At 36.8% G+C, this 17499-nt stretch overlaps 1 protein-coding gene across 1 annotated transcript in view; it reads right to left on the bottom strand.

Moving 5' to 3' along the window:
• The window catches only part of usp43a (ubiquitin specific peptidase 43a), a 91459-nt gene that overhangs the window by 68468 nt on the left and 5492 nt on the right, over positions 1-17499 (bottom strand). The window contains exon 2 of the mRNA XM_055158595.1: positions 11813-11977. Coding sequence (XP_055014570.1) covers positions 11813-11977 — 165 coding nt within the window. The remainder of the gene's footprint in view (positions 1-11812; positions 11978-17499) is intronic.

Raw genomic sequence — 17499 nt, 5'->3', positions numbered from 1 at the left:
TTAAAAAAAAAAACTTATCTGGGTAATTATTGCTGAATTGTGCTATTTAATGTATAAGGTGATGTCTTTTAATGATACTATACTGAAAAATGGTTTATGCTGCTTTATGTTTATTGTGTCAACAGCATAAAGTAGTTTCAGTTTTATCGTTTATTTCTCTGTAGCAATATATTGTACTTCAGAATATATTGTACTTCAAAATTTGTTATCATGACAAGTTAATAGTTAATGTCAATATAGACAGGCTGTGCGGTAAAAAAGCGCTTAAAGTTACACTGTGTAACTTGTCAAGTGGAGGGTCAGTCACCTACTTGTCTCCATGGAGATACATCGAATGTCTCACAATATGACCATAAATGTATGAATCTCCAAGGATTTTCTAAAGATATTTTTGAGTAATAACTAAACTAACACCTGTACAAAGGGGGAAAAAACAATACTTATTTAAGTTAAAATTACTTAAATTATGAATATTTTACTTTATTTGAGTAGATTCAATTTGACAAGTAAAATTATCTACCAATGGAATAAGTGTATTTTTCTTAATTCAAACAACATTCGATTTTGTTTCTTAATTTAAGTGCAAACCATTGTTTTTAAGTGAAGCATGATGTATTTTCATATTTAAAGTACAAAAAGTCTTATTCCACTGGCAGATAATTTTACTTGTCACGTGAAACTGACTCAAAGCATGATAAAACTTTCTTTATTCAAGTCATCTTAACTTGACTAGATTAAGTTTTTTGCAGTGTAGTAGAATAATGCATGACAGATGAGTTTCATGCCATACTGTGGACAATTTAAACCAAAGAATTAACATCTCCATGGAGAGAAAAAGGTATCTAGAAGAGTTACACAGTGCAGCTTTAAAAGAGAATCCAATCCACTTTATTTCTGTAGCACATTATATAAACAAAGACTGTTTTCAAAGTGCTGCACACTTAAAAACAACAATTCAATTAAAAAAAACTCATAACAAAAACAACAGAGTCAAAACAAATAAATATAAAACAATGAAATACCTCTATAAAAATAAATAACCAAAGTCAATTATAAAACAGATACATAAATAAACAATAAATAAAAATATAAGTTAAATTTTGCTTACTTCTCTCTCCTTGCATGCTGTAAATCGTATTGGGTTTGGAGTAATTTTGTACCGATGTTCTGAAGCCTTCCAGAGAGATACTAAAGCAGAATTTTTAAGAATGACTCTCAGATTCATTCATCTGTGCTGACAGATGGAGGCATTACATCAGGTTGGGGAGTTTTAAAAGACATTCCAACGAGCTTAAGTGAATTATCCATGAATCACGACAGAAAAGAGTGTGAATACTTGTGATTTACGTTGAGGTTTTTGTCCAAACTTTCTCCTACCCCCACCTGAGTAAATCCTATTAGAGTGAGGCGGGTAGCACTGTGGGATTATCTGACCCAATCCACTGTGTCCAAACTGCTGATAAAATAACACCATCACTCAGCACTGGTGAAAACAACATTAAAGCTGCACTGCGCAACCTTTCTGATGGAAGGTTTGCTGCTACTTTTGTCTCGATGGAGATGTTATTGCTTTAAACTTTAGACAAATTTTATTGATGCGCAAGGGAAATTGTTTGGACGCAGTAGTTCACAATTTAAGTTTACAATTTAATAACAAAAACAAAAATATAAACGGTAATAATAAATTCAAAATAAGTTGTAAAAATAGCAAGAGACTGGTGTCAAATAAAGCATAATTATATAATTGTAAATACTGTAATATAAAACTATATATAATGTATGTAATTGAATCTATACTGTGTGAAAAACTGTAGACAAAGCAATAACATTTCCATGGAGACAGACAACTGCAGATCCTCCACTATAAATGTTATGCAGTGCACCTTTAAAAGTTGAAGATATCCACATTTTTGACACGCACAGCCCAAAGAGAAACAAAAAGTGTCATGTGGAACCTCAAGCGTTTAAGAAATGTGACTTCTTGTTAAAAGCCCCGGAGGTTTGATGTGTGAGTGAAGCAGATGCACAACAGGTAGAGAGATAAAACGTGAGCTAAAGTGAGAGAAAGGATGGACCAGCCACAGTTTTAAATTGAAATGTTATGACTATTTGGAAAACCACCATCACAAACATCACATCACAAACAAAACAACAAATATTCATTATTACCGAGACCACAATCGCACACCAATGAAATGCTTGATTTTCTTTCATTACCATTGTCTAACATGCTGTATTTCTATTTCAGTATGTGACCAGATAGGGAATTAAAGTTTATAAAAGACATAGTGAAGTTGATGTGGCAACAGCACTTACTGAAGTATAGATTGAATTTAAATGATTCATTTTGCTTCTAAAATGGTTGTATATATTATGTTTTATTTCATTCTTATGATCATATTGATACATTGCAGTGACATCATGCTGGGGGTGTTCTGCATGTATCTCTATGGTCGAATGTTCAGAAGCTACCATGGTGACACAATGCACACACTGTCAGAAAAGATTTAAGGCTGTCTAAAAACTGGGAAAAAATTAAAATAAAAAATTACAAAATTGATTTAAACAGCTCATTTTCAGGAGCCTGTGGTGAATCTGTTTAGGAGTTTGATTTTCAACAAAAAAGGTAAACTTAAAAAGTGTTGTCTATTGCTAACTATCTTGTGACTGTAATTGTATGTGTTGACTTGTTTACCAGCACAAATCATGTCACGTGTTCAAGTCAGTTCTTTGTGGTCAGACTGTGTTAAAATAAAGATCAGATTATAATCTAATAAAGCCTCAGACAGAGCAGAGCCTATAGTTAGCATCACACCCCCAGGGAACTTTAATGACATCAGCTGCAAAGTATCAACATCGCCCTGAGTAATTACAGTTATCAATTAACCGAATAATCTTGACATTTCTCATGACACGAAATGTAAGTACCATACCATACCAAGTTTATTTAGAAAGCACTTTAAAAGCTTTACATCTGGACAAAGTGCTGTACACAAACACAAAATAAACAACGACAGTCAAAATACTGCAATTCAAATTATTAGATTTAAATCATGAATTAATTGATTAAAAGTCAATTTAGTCTCCCATTTATTTAAGTACAAAGCATAAGAATTAGAGCTGGCATTGTAATACAAGCCCTAAAGTCCTAAGAAATGTGAGTAGTTGTATAATAAGAATAGAACTCACATCTTTAAAACAATGGACAATAGAACGTAAAGGTACATAGTGTAACTTTTCTGGTAGAGGGTCCAGCATTTGCTTGACTCCAAGTTTAGTTTTCCTGAAAAGGTTCTACAGTATGGAATTTAATGTAACTATCTCCATGGAGACAAGGTAGCAGCCCACATCACCTGGCCATGTTACAGTTCAGATCTGCAGAGAAGTGGGCCCACTCACTGTAATAATGCATGTTTTTGCGGTAGTTTTGCAACATAAAAACACTAGCAATTAAATAAATAAAAGATATATTTGTTTTAGGGGTGTAACAATAACCGAAATATTGTGATATCGCATCGTCAAAGTCGTGGACCATCACAATATATTGAATTGCAAGTCTCTTTGCTTAAATTAAGAGTTATGGTGCAGCAAAAAAAAAAAAAAAAAAAAAAGACAGAGGGAACCATATAGACCATGATCCTTTGCTCCATTTCAGTGTAGACAACAATAAGAAATAACAGTTCTAAACACTTTTAAGTCTTAGTTCTTTGGATTAAGTCTTGTAAAGGCATTTTAAGAGGAAAAAGTAGAATATTAACAGTTGTGTTAGCCCCCACAAAATATCACAATAAATATCATACCGTGAGATGTATATTGTGAAAATATTGTACCAAGAGATTTGGATATTGTTACATCCCTGATCGTGAGCCTACCCACCATATCGTGAGCTTTCCCACAATATTGCAATAAATATCATACCTTGAGGTTCATACTGTGACGATATCGTATCATGAGACTTGTATATCGTTACACCCCTAATTTGTTTCATTTACTTTAACTATCTCCATGGAGACAAGGTAGCAGCCTACATCACCAGACCATGTTAAAGTTCAGATCTGCGGAGAAGTGTGCCTGCTCACTGTAATAATGTTTTTGTGGTAGTTTTGAGACATAAAAAAACTCTAATTAAATAAATACAAGATGTAATTGTTTAATGCCATACTGTGGAACATCCCGGGCAAAGCAATGACATCACCATGGGGACGAGCAGATGGCGAACCCTCCACCAGAAAAGTTACACTGATGAAGATGAAGATACTTTCATTCTTACACCACTACATCACTACTACTATCAATGAACAAGAGCGATAATTGTGCACAGATCCATGTTTGAGTCGGATCTCGTGAGGGCTGAGGAATGCCGCAGAGGTGACGCCAGTGGAGCGGGGAGTTAGCCGAGCTCCCGGTGTGGTCAGGATTAGCATGACTGAGGTGCTTTATGTGCACTCACAATGTCAACTGTTACGTAATCGCTCGCACAGAGGAAAGGAGGAAAGCTGGTTCCACTGGTGCGCTGTTGTACGGAAGACTGCATTCAACACCACCACACAAGCCACACAGTTAAATGCAGGGAACTAGAACAAGGTTTACATAGAAATATTGGTCCGATATTTGCAATTTTTAGTCTATTAATAATTTGCAGTGACATAATGCTGGGGGTCAATCTCTATTGGTGGACTGTTCAGGTGACAAAATGCAAAAACTGCCCAAAAAGTTTTAAGAAAGTCTGAAAACTGAAGAAAATACAAAATGGATTTAAACAGCACGTTTCCTGAGATCAATATGAGCAGTTGTGGTCCTGTTTATATTTTGAGCTATTTAAAAACCCCAGAAATTTCTCCTTTTTATTTATTTATTTATTTATTTATTTTTATGGTCTACTATTTTGTTCTAAGTGCCTCTCTCACGTGAAATCCAACAACACACAATAGTTTATTAATTACTGGGTGTGTGTGGTGAGTCGGTTAATTAGCGTAATGACACAATTACATTCAATACTTTACAGCAGAGTAATGATAGCAAACAAAAGCGAAAGAAAAGAGTATGCACAGATACAGACTGACTCTAATAATAACATGAATTTGTATAATGAACCATCTTCTTGGACTGCCAAATTTGCCACTCACTGACAGGCGCCATGAAAAATAATTATGAGTTATTCATTAAATAATCACATGGAGTTTGTTTATTTTCAGTTAAAATTTTTTCATTTTTCACATTTTACGTTTGGATAAACTGACTCTTATGAGTTTTAAGCAAGGTTAGCTCATCAAAAGTTGGGTTTTTTTCATTCACACGTTTGAGTAATCCTTTAGTATTAGTCTGTCTCCAAAGATTAAAATGCTCTGTTCCACCCTGTGATGTCAGGAAGCAGTAATTTTTCATGTTAACAGCTCATGTTAACAGTTAAGTTAGTAGAGATTAGTAATTCTGGGGCTGAACCAAATGTTTGTAGTGAAGGTGTATGGAGTTTAAAAACACAATGGAGTGCTTTTTTGATGAGGAAATATTATAACACAGATAACAAAATAGCTTAATATGGGGCTTTTAAGTATCAGCACTATACTTTCTTTAGCAGTCATCAGTCATCAGACATCATCACACTAAACAGGCCAACATATGTTTTCTAATGACCAGCTCCTGTTTACAGTTGAAACACAGTGTACAGAACAAACTATGAAAGCACAGCGAACAATACAGAACACAAGAGGGTGTCAAAGGAACTGACAAACTGCCAACGTACACAGAATGGAAGACGCTACTCTTACAGCATGGCATCATTATGAGGTGATGTGAGAATAATTCGGTCATTGTTCAGTTGTGGTGAAGTTTGATTCGCTTTATTGTGCCGTACTGATACTTTACGGCCGACGTCATCCATATTCCCTGGGGGTGTGAAGCTAAGAGCTGTTCTGCCTGAGGCTTTGTTACACTTTAATCTGAGCTTTATTTTAACATCAATCTGACCATAAAGAAGTGACTTAGCTGTAACTAAACAGGTGAGCAGATTTTGTTATTTTAAACAAGTCCCTTTCAAATGGAGCTCAACAGTGATCAGTTTCTCATTCATTTTTCTCATAGACTTTCAAATAAGACATGTTATGGACATTTATTACCACGTAGCTACTTAGCCTCTGTGATGCCTTTGGACTCTCAATATGTGAATTTTTCAAAACGTCTATGGGAAAAATCTATGGAAAATTTACTTTCAGAAGCTGAGCGAGAGGTCATTGTTGAGCAACATTAACATTACAGTCACAAATAGTTTTTCATTTAGTCACGCTCACCTTTTTTCTGGAAAATCAAACACCAAAACAAGACCATATAAATCACAGGCTCTTGAAAATGTGTTGTTTAAATCCATTTTGTATTTTTGGTAACACTTTAGATTAGGGACCACATATTAATAGCTAGTTAATAGTAAAATACAAAATAAGTGCTTAATTACATCTTTGTTAGTATTTATAAAGTACTTTCAATGCATTTTTGTCTATGGCCATATTTTTTGAGTACTAACCCATTAACTATTATCTTCCCATTAAAGAAGTGGAGATGTTTTTGTGCATACAATGAAATAAGTGTTTGATTAATACCCAATAATATCTAAGTAACAGCTAATTAGCATACCAATTACCACTTAGTTAGCTATTAAAGTGTTACCGTATTTACTTTATAGTCTTAAAAACGTGTGTGCATTGTGTCTCTATGGTAACTGATGAACATTCTGCCAAGACACATACATGTAAAACACCCACAGCGTGATGTTACTGCAAAGTCTCAGTAGGACAGAAGTGTTTGGTGTTGTACCGAGTGACTCACTGGAGGACAAACCAGGGCCAGAGGTTCCGTACAGCAGCCTGAAGTCTATGGTAGCACTTGGGGAAAAACAAGACGCCATTTAAGGTCTTCACAGTAAAAATAAAAACATGTGAGAATGTGAGAATGATATAGAAACTATCATATTAAAAATTCTAATGTGTATGGTGTCAATCTGAATAAAGGCACCAATGTTCCCTGTCCTCATGTCATAAAGACTTTCATAAACTGGTTAATAAATCGATGAAAGATTATTATTATTATTATTATTGCAGTTCCATGCTTAACTTCACTGGAATCCAGGAAGATTATTTAGCGGTGTTGTGATGGTAACCACAACCAAAATAACAGGCTGTACAAGTACTTTCAATAGTAAAATTTACAAATCAAGTGAACTACATAACTCCTATCAATGCTAAACACAACGTAGACAGTTCATGGAAGCGGTGCATGGTATAACACAAAATAGTATTTATTGTGTGTACAGTTTCTTAGTGAAAGTGGGGAAATTTGTGGTATTTTTGTTGCAATAAAATAACATTTGAGCTATAAATGGTTGATAACTTATTGGTTTATTCTGTTATTTATTTGTGGGAGCTCAGGCCTTTTAATGATATTGAATTGTCTTATATTATTTATTTTGTGTCAGTGGCATAAAGTAATTTCAATATTATTATTTATTGCAGTATATATATGCAATATGTCGCAATTTTTTTTTATTGTGACAGGCCTACTCATCACATTATTGATCACCGCTAATAAAGGTCATTTGTGGTTACGGGCTGCAGGCTCAGTTCTCTGTCTAAACCTTGACAATGGGACAGTGTTGACATAGTTTAGTTTCTGTCAGCTCAGCAAACCCCAGTGACAGACACAGCAATCAAAGTCACTTTCCTGTTCGGCTCAGGTTCAAACTCAGATCAGATTTCCTCTCTTCCCTCTGCCCCTCTGCCCCTGTGCCCTCTTGTGTGACTTTAATTATCGTCTCACTCACAGATATTGTGGGCACACGCTGAGACTTAACAAAGCTGATAAGGAGTTTTATCAGAGACAGGGGAGGAAGAAGAGGCCAGAATGAATCATCTTTATTGTCGGAGGAAAGCTCTGCGTAGGTCACAATAACATTTTGAAGTGTGACATATTGCTACAGAATCACAAACTGATTCTACTTTATGTCACTGATGCAATAAGATGCAATAAATGAAATGATAGTCCAAGTAACCTCATTTCTCAAAGTATAATATAATTAAGAAACACGAGCTGCAATAAATTAATCACAGAATGAAACACTTAGTTAATACCCATAATTAAAGTCAAAGAAGTGACTTATTTAACCCTTGACCTCAAATCTTATTGTGCTACCAAGAAATCCTACCAGTGCAAAGAAAATGTATCCATGATAAATACTGAGCCCCAAAAATATTCTATAAATATTCTAAGCTCTAATTTATTGAACAGTAAGAGGATATAGTACTCATGGTGTCAGGCTTAAAGGTTGTATGGAGGATTTTTTTTTGTTTCAAGTTGTCAATGATAGCATTATAGAGGTGCAGTAGCCTTGTAATTATGATGACCAAAAAAAAGAGAATAAAAATTCATCAACTCTGGACGTGGTGGGCCAGCTACACATTTGCCAATAGATAACGACACTGCCTCGTTATCTGTGAGCTGACAGGCTGTCAATCAAACTCCCTACGTTTCTAGCGTAACTGACTTGCCTGCGCGCTGCCATTACGTGGTTTACGTACGCCTGTCACGCAGTCCACAGACGCAAGCCGCACAGACGCTGTTTACTCCACCAACGCAACAGTTCTTAGTGGCTTTTTTTTACCTATATCTTCCTCGCAGTTAGCACAAAGTTTGTTGCAATGGCAGACAAGAATCCAGGAGCAGTTAGCCGCAAAAGAAAGTCCGTTTTTGAGGTCGCTGAAAGAAGAAGACAAGGGGAAAAGCAGCGAAGCCAAACTAAGGTGATTCTTGAAGATTCATTCCAGCGATGGCGCAACTGAAGCAGACGAAGGGTCTAAAGACTGACGCATTGGTCGCCAAATTACTCCTGGACAGGTCACTTCTGCTTATTATGAAAACGTACTTTATTTCCAAGAGCTAGACAAACGTTTTTCAGGACACGAAAGCGATATCCTATGTCTGAAAACGTAATTTTCAAGGCAAAGAAAGAGTCCGCTTGCTGCTGCGTGTTGTAGCTAGTTCATTCGCACTGAATCTCCGCGCACCCTTCTCTGCACCCTTTCCTGCTCCTGTCCCCGCTGCCCGATCCGCTCTTCCCCCTGCTCCTCACTTCTCCGGGCACGGAATCTCCGCGCACCGCTCCTCTCTCCTCTCCCTGCTCCCTGCTCTGCTCTTCTCCCTGCTCCTCACTTCTCGTCCGCGCACGAAATGTCCGCGCACCCGCTCCCCCCGCTCCTCACTTCTCCGTCTTGCCTAACCAACACTGTAGTTAGTTGTTTACAAGTCATGTGCAGCGCACCGGCTGTAAACAAACCTGTTTCTGGCGTAAAGAGGAGACGGGAGAAGGCGTTTCTACGTAGGGAGCTGTAGGGGGGGGGGGGGTTTCACGCATGCGCAACATTTGAAAAAGGACAAACAGTCGCTGGATTTCTCGTTCCTTGGAAAATCCTCTATACAACCTTTAAGTTCTGGTCCTGTAGGAATACATCTCAGGAGTAACAGTGACATATTTTAATGTAAATTTAACTCATGGGTACAACACTATTCAAAAATATGTTTTAAGTCAGGAGTGACCTCCACCGGGTTTCTGGAACTATTATTTATTGAACAAAAAAATAATTATTATCACCACAATGAGCCAGAAAATGTGGAAGATTTATGAATATACACTTTGCAAATGTATGCAAACATCCTGGTTTTGCAAGTGGAAGTGTGTTTTTTTTTTCTTCTGACCGAACTAGGTGAGCTTAAGGGCGAAAACACAAAACGTGTTCACCCACTGTTTTAACGGTCAATTAAGCGGGAATGCAATACATATGTAATCGTTTATGTGACTTAAAAATAAAAATAAGCTTTCATGACCTCATTTTACATGTTTCAGTAATTCATTAAAGGGTCATGCTCCTCTTGCTAATCTATCCTGCACTTGACACTTAACAGCTTCCCGTGCCAATGTAATAAGTGCATCTATCAAAAGCCTATTTTACAGTCTGTGTCAGTGTGTGGGCGGCCATGTCAAACTCTTGCACTGATAAAAGTCATCAGTTCACTCATGATGCGTCTGCCCTTCACTGCCTCTCCACCTCTATCATTCTCTCTGTCTCTCTCCCCATCTCTGCATCTCTCCCTCTCTCTCTCCACCTCCAGATCTGGCTCTGGTCCAGAAACAAGGTTGTGATAGGGAAGCACATCTCACTCCTCACACAGACAGATAGGAGCTGAGGACACATTTCAGCTCCATCTGCTTCAACATAAAACCACACTGCAAGGTCAATGAGACTGTGTGGATGTCAGATATAATTCAACTTAGTTACCAATGACAAGAATATATTTGAAAGCTATCATAAAACACTGTATAGAATGAATTACAACTTGTGAAAGCTTGTCCTTTGGTGGCTGTAAAACATCAATAGAAATGTAATAATTTTATTCAGTTACTGTTTATACACAAAGTGCAATGTCATGAATAGGAAATGTAGAAAACGAAATTATTGCATTATCTATTGCAATAATTTTCAGACATCTAGAATGTTGTTTCCCTTCAAACTACAAGAGAACAGTCTAGTCACACTGTCACAAAGCCCACTTCTTACGGACTGAAGTTAAAGCTGAAATAAAGATATGAATTATTAATCTGGTATTCACCTCAAACTAAATTTTGGCCTGTATTGCTGTTTGAAAGTAGCCTGATTCATCAGCTGGTTTCACTTCGTGTAACCCGTCTGACCTCACAGCATTAGGATTCGTTCGCTTGATGGTAGCTGGGTACTTTTTTTTATTTAACCAATCGCTGCTATTTGGTCATGACGTATGTAATGCACCGAAATACTCAGTGGTGTCCAACTAATTGCTGGCACAACAGCAAACAAAGCAGAGAGTGAACATGTCTGTTAGAGATCATTGTCATTTCTGCAAGATGAACTTGTGAATTAAAGTGTGAAATTTGTATTTGACAAAGGAAGTCCAAAGAGGATAGCATATGCAGTCTGCTATCGGAACTTGTGTTGGTTCAGCTTTTCACTGATTGGCTGGTGCGCAGCCTACAACTTCCAGGGTTCTTGCAAACTGTCCAGTGTATTCTGATTCCTGACCTAGTTGCTAGAGAGAAAAGAAACTGAGCGGAGGCACTAGGTGGCGCCAGCCTGGCTACATTTACAGGGCCCATATTACACTATTTTCTCATCTATGTTCCACCTTATGATGTCATGTGATAATACAGGCAGTGCTCCAGTGTGTTTTTAAACTCCATACACCTTCACTAGAATCACTGGGATAATTTTAGCAGTGAAATTGAAAGTCCCTCCTGAACAAAAAGGTAAAATACAGCAGGTTAAGTTTAAATCTACTGCTTCAGAGCATCACAAGTAGGAACAGGGCATTTTGAGCTTTGGAGATGTATGCTACACAGCCTAGCAAAGCAGGGTTACTCAGACATGTGTGAATGAAGCCAAACACAACTCAAGCTATATTTTTGGTGAGGTAACAACATGATAACCTGACTTAAAGCTTGCAAGAGTCAATTTTGCGTAAGGACCTTTAAGGCCGATATTTCCTTTCATGCGTGGAATATCCATTTGGAGTTTGCAGATGAATCAACCAGAACCAGAGTAAATATGATGAAAGTGTCAATATCAGCTCAATACACTGGTCTACTGCGAGTTCTATATTTATATTATACCATTGCACTACTAGATCAAATCCACTTTTTCCCATCATAAACATAGAATACACAAATTGAAATGGCCTTTTAGTGATCCAGTACAGATATACCAAGATATAAGCAAACTAAATAGAACCACTTGCTTACCTTTGAGTTGCTCTTGACCTTGGTACTGCTGTTGCCGCTGCTGTTGTTATTGTTGTGGCTGGGATTGGCATCTTCGTGAACTCTGTCCAGGAGCCAGAGCAGGAACTCCAGAGCGTCGTGCTGAGAATTTCCCCGGAACTGAGAGGCGTACTTTGCCACTATGCTCTGGTGGAGAAGAGAAGAGAAAAAAACACTTGTCTTAATGTGTCTGAAATGGAAATAATTAAAACATCAGTAGAGCAGGGGCAATTCAGTGTCTGTGAGAGGGAAGATGCTTTTTTGTGAGGGCAGCAACAGAAATAACAATAAAATTTGAACTGTGAACTGATCCTTTTCACAATGGTATTATCATGATTCAGTGTTTTACTGTTTACTGCAGCTTTAGACAAACACATGTCTATCTAGGCCTGGGAAACTATATCGACTTTTTCATTATTTTGGGGGCCATTATTTATCATGGGTACTTTTTCATTACACTAGTGGGAAAATTATGGTTATTTTTCTGAACCACAATGAGATTTCTATGATTCATTATAGATATACTTGTGTGCTGCATTCTGTTACTTATTGCAGTTCGTGGTTTTTAACAGTTTTGTACATTTTTATGGGATATTTCTGCTTTATGGTTTGATTTCAATATTATCATTTGTCATGTATATTTATTTCAGCAAAAGACAGCATTTCAAAGTATGTTATCGCGACAGGCTTAGGTCGATCTCTATCATGTACTCCTGAGAAAAGTCTTATTTACCCCATACAGGCAATATAAAAATACTTGGTGATGCACATGGACCGCAATAACTTATGGAATTTTTTGTGTATTATCCATCCATAGTTTGTATTGAGAAAGCTAAATATAGAGAATGTAATATTACCTTGGTTCCTATAACTTCATTTAACAGGTACTGAATGACACATTAAGATGTTTTTGAGATGTTTCAATCCACTTGAGCAATGGTATCACTATTAATAGCACTTATTCTGTAACGTCGACACAAGTTTGTGACACATCCATGATGAATCCTGCCTATTTTCAGATGTGATTTTTCTCCCTTTTCTCCCACAACAATGACTCATTCCAAGATCTGCACAAACTGACAGGTGCAACACAAATTCAATTACAACTGAGCAGCGGCAATGAGTCAGGTGGACAAAATGACAGGCTAAAGTAACTACAGTAGATTCCTGTCTCCTCCTGTCTATGTGTGACTGACAGCATCCAGCTCATTAGAAATCAACACATTATACCTTCTGCAGCATCCCACTATGCAAATACAAACAAGGAGCCCCACTATGCCTGATATATAAAACATCCAAATAATGAGCTTTTTTTAAACCAGGGAGCGCTGACAATGTGAACAGGATGATAGACAGATGGGGAGTGCAGAATGGACCATAAAGTTGTTCATAAACTGAGAGGAGAGGAAGTGGCTTCAAGCAAGGGACAGACTTCAGAACTAAATGTGACAAAGCCATGCATTATGTCGAGAGTTCCCAGATTTACAGTAAGTCAAGTGGATCTGGGCAGAGAAAAGTCACTTTTTAAACCATTGTTGTGCCAATGGGCAAACCTGAAAGCGCTGTGTAATTGTGGAACACTCCAAAAATGGACATAAGAAAGGACTACACTGAACATGGCATTAGATTAATTTCAGCTAAAGAAAAAAGGGCCCCACCTAAGCTTTTAGGTAAAACTAATCACACTATTCATGGTTTTTGTTTGTTGCCTACATAGAATAAAAAGTTTTCAACAAAATAAAGACTTTTTTTTTTTTTTACATATTATTACAAGATGCTCTTCCGTGTAAGGCATTGGATCAGGGCAAACATCAAGTGAGGGAATCAAATTTTGTTTTTAGAGATTAGGAGGGTCCATCAAATTCAAATTCACTAGAATCATCATTCACAATTTCGGCCGTGAAAAAGCAAGTCCCTACTGAACAAAAGGTCAAACATAGCAGTTACAGGGCATTTTGAGCTTTGGAGATGTACACAGCGTAAAAATGCAGGGTTACTCAAACATGTGTGAATTAAACCAAACAACTCAAGGTTTTTGGTGAGGTAACAACATTATAAACCGACTTAAGGCTCACAAGAAGTCAATTTAGCATAATATAGGACCTTTAAGGCCGATTTTTCCTTTCATGCATGGAATATCCATTTGGAGTTTGCCCATGAATAAACTAGAACCAGAGTAAATATGATGAAAAAGTGTCAATATCAGCTCAACTGGTCTACTGCGAGTTCTATATTTATATTCAAATCCACTTTTTCCAACATAAACACAGAATACACAAATAGAAATTTTAGTGATCCAATACAGATATAACAAGATATAAGCCTATAAGAAAGTCCATCAAATTCTTTTCTCCATATAGACGTTATTGCTTTGTCTGGAATGTTTCACAGTATGGTATTAAACCTTTCTATCTTCATGGAGACCAAACCAAGTTACAGGTAACCAGCTCACAGTCTTAAAAGTGTGTTTTTAAGCTATGAAACTGCCTGTAATTGAATACATGTCAGGTAGAGCGATTTAATGTCATACTGTGGAACATTCCAGGCAGAACCATGACGAATCCATAGAAACAAGATGGTGATAGACCCCCAACCAGAAAGTTACATAGTGGACCGTTTAAAGGTTGAAACAATAGCAGGCTTGCACAGAAATAGCATATATACTTGAATTCAACTGGGGATGTTAAACTTTCCTGTAAATATTGTCCCTGACCTTGGCTCTTCAGCGGTGGGTTTTTGAGTGCTTATAAAACAAACAGTTAAAGCTAAAGGAGAAGGATGAGGTGGGCGTCGGGGTTCAAGCAAAGGGATACAGCTTTAGGTAGACAGTATTGATCAGTCTAGACCGCTGTGGATGTGATTCCCAGACTAAAGTGCATTGTTACGGACATTATGTGGGTGATTTCAAGGAGAACTTGTCTGCTGCGTCTCGGACTGGCTTCATAATTAATTTTATTGAACAAAGAGTTGTGGAGCATGTCATTGCATTTTAAGTAGGACCAGGCAATAAAAACGCTGTAATTACTATGTTCAATATTGCAGTTCATTTGATCATTTAACAACTAGGAAAGTGCATTTAAAAAGGCAAAAGAAATAAGTTAACAAAATAAAATGAAATTAAATCAACTCAATCTTGAATTTAACTTGTTTTTTCAAGAGTTTATTTGACGTTCTCATAATAATTTCCCATTTCAATTAGTTTTAAGTGGTTCTATGCAAATACTGTCCAAATTTGTTAGAGGCTGTTATGAATTGTGTGTTGGTGTACAAAAACATACTGAATCAAATACAAAAGCTAAGAAAATAGTTGTTGTTTGTGTTGAATCTATTTGCCAGTGAAAATAACTGTCACGACCTCGCCACCTCAGTCACCCATAGTCCCTCTCTGTAAACAGGGATAGCTCTAAGGCCAGCCAGGTCAGGAATTTACTCTAAACACTCTTGTACCCTCCTCTCTCTCCTCTCCTCTCCTGCCTCCTTTCCTCTCTCCCCTCTTCTCTCTCCTCTCTTCTTTCCTCCCTACCACAAAATCCCATTAACAACACTTTGTTCTCTAGGACGGTCCCAGCAAACAGGCTCGGGTGCATTTTTCAGCTGTGGACACAAGACTGATACTGACAAATCATGACAGGGTACGACCTTAAGGTACACACACACACACTATAGTACTCATTCACTCCCTACAGGTGTGGCAGGATGGCATTGGATACACTCTGTCATTACTACAGTTGCCCTAGCATTTTTCAACAGCTGCCCAAACAAACCAAAAACACAGCACTCATCACATTCTGCTCACTCAGCTTTTAGTCATGTTACAAACTTATTACCTCAAATGCATACCTGGAGTTGTGTTTTGTTTCATCCCTACATGTTACCTTTTGTTTAGTAGAGATTGGCAATTTCGAGGCTAAAATTATCCAAATGATTCTAGTGAAGGTGTATGGACTTTAAAAACACAGTGGAGCATTTGTGTGTTTTCTGTTTGAGAGAAGAACTTGGCCTAAATATGCAGGGTTTATGAGTTAAATGTGTGTGAATGACACAAAACACAACTTCAGATATGTTTGTGATAAGGAAACAATTTTATAACATAGCAGAGGTGGGACCAAGTCATTGTTTTATGAGTCTCAAGTAAGTCTCAAGTCTTTGACCTCAAGTCTGAGTCAAGTCACAAGTCAAATAAAGGCAAGTCCAAGTTGAGTCTCGAGTCACTGGCCCATAACGTCCAAGTCAAGTGCAAGTCGTCTGCTTTGAGCTTCAAGTCATTTAAAATCTTTAATCGAAGGATTTTTGCAATTTATATGACTTTTAAGATAAATTGTACTTTAAAAAATCATACTATATTTATATATGAGTATTTATAGAGTATATAAGAGTTGTAGAAATGTAAACTTTTCCTTTTTAAATGTCTTGACAAGATCTTAGTGTGAATCATTACGGTCAGAATAGAAAGAATTCAGATTTAAAGGTGCTTCTCACGTCTTCTCAAGTCAAAGGCCTCAAGTTCAAGTCAAGTCCCAAGTCTTGCATTTGTACATTTTATCAAGTCCTAAAAATAGTGACTCAACTCTGACTCAAGTCCAAGTCATGACTTGCAAATCCCCACCTCTGTAACATCAGAGCTCAGAAAATAGTGTAATATGGGCGCTTTAAATGTGGGTATTTCCTATTTCCACGTTCACATTAACACAATTCTTTTAATGAACCTGAGCCTTTTTTTTTTTTTAATATTGCCTTTACTACATTGTTTCTCGCATTAACTTCTATTGCACTTTCTCTGGTCTAGACAAACGGTTTCACTTAGTATAATGGATTAAATCATTTTGAAAAAGCATGATAAAAATCACACCAAAGTCAAATGTGCAAAACGGGCTATGGTTAGGTAGAAATATTGAGCAGTGTTGAAAAGTAACTAAATACACATACTGAAAAAAAAAACAAAAAAACATTCTGAATACTGAGTAACTGTTTTCTGGGACAGTTACTTTTTTATTTGGTGGTATTCAGTATAGTTACTTTTCTAAACTCAGAGGACTACTTAGCAGAACTTCATCTTTCAGTTTTGACTTTATGTGCACAGTATTAGTAAAAAAATCTCTTGTGGTGTGTGCATGTGTGATTTTTGTCTCTAATTAGACTTACAGAAAAATTTACAAAAGATAAAAAAAGTTAGTTTGTAATTATATGTCATGTTTTGTTTTTTTTAAATCATAATATAATGCTATTTGGTGTAAAAGTATTCATACTAATAAGTATTCAGACTACAGTACTCTAATTGGTCCATGTAACAGAATACGTTTAATACAGTTTAATGCAGATATTCAGTATTATGAAACTGAATACATTTTTAAAGTATTCTTCCCATCACTGATAATAAGTAACAAACCCCGAGTGATAGGAGATTCACTGTGAGGGTACTGTATGTGTTTGTTCAAGTGATACAGTGAGGATTCACAGCTGTGGTCATAAATATGCTAGTGTTTGCACAACTCAAAAGTGACTAAATCAGCCACTGTTTCCTTTGGGGGTGTAAGAAAATCATGATGACTATAACTTTTCCCCATAAATATCAGATCTATATTGAAATGTGTTTTCTCAAAGAAACCCAATAAATAATGTGTGCTGCTAAGAATATTATTTCTTATGGGTTTTTTGTGCAGAAAGTGTTA

This window comes from Boleophthalmus pectinirostris, unplaced genomic scaffold (genome assembly GCF_026225935.1).
Source record: "Boleophthalmus pectinirostris isolate CB_2022bp ecotype Guang Dong unplaced genomic scaffold, ASM2622593v1 HiC_scaffold_22, whole genome shotgun sequence".
Taxonomy (NCBI): Eukaryota; Metazoa; Chordata; class Actinopteri; order Gobiiformes; family Gobiidae; genus Boleophthalmus; species Boleophthalmus pectinirostris.
Note: the sequence above shows the minus strand (reverse complement) of the source record. Positions and strands in the feature narration are given on the sequence as shown.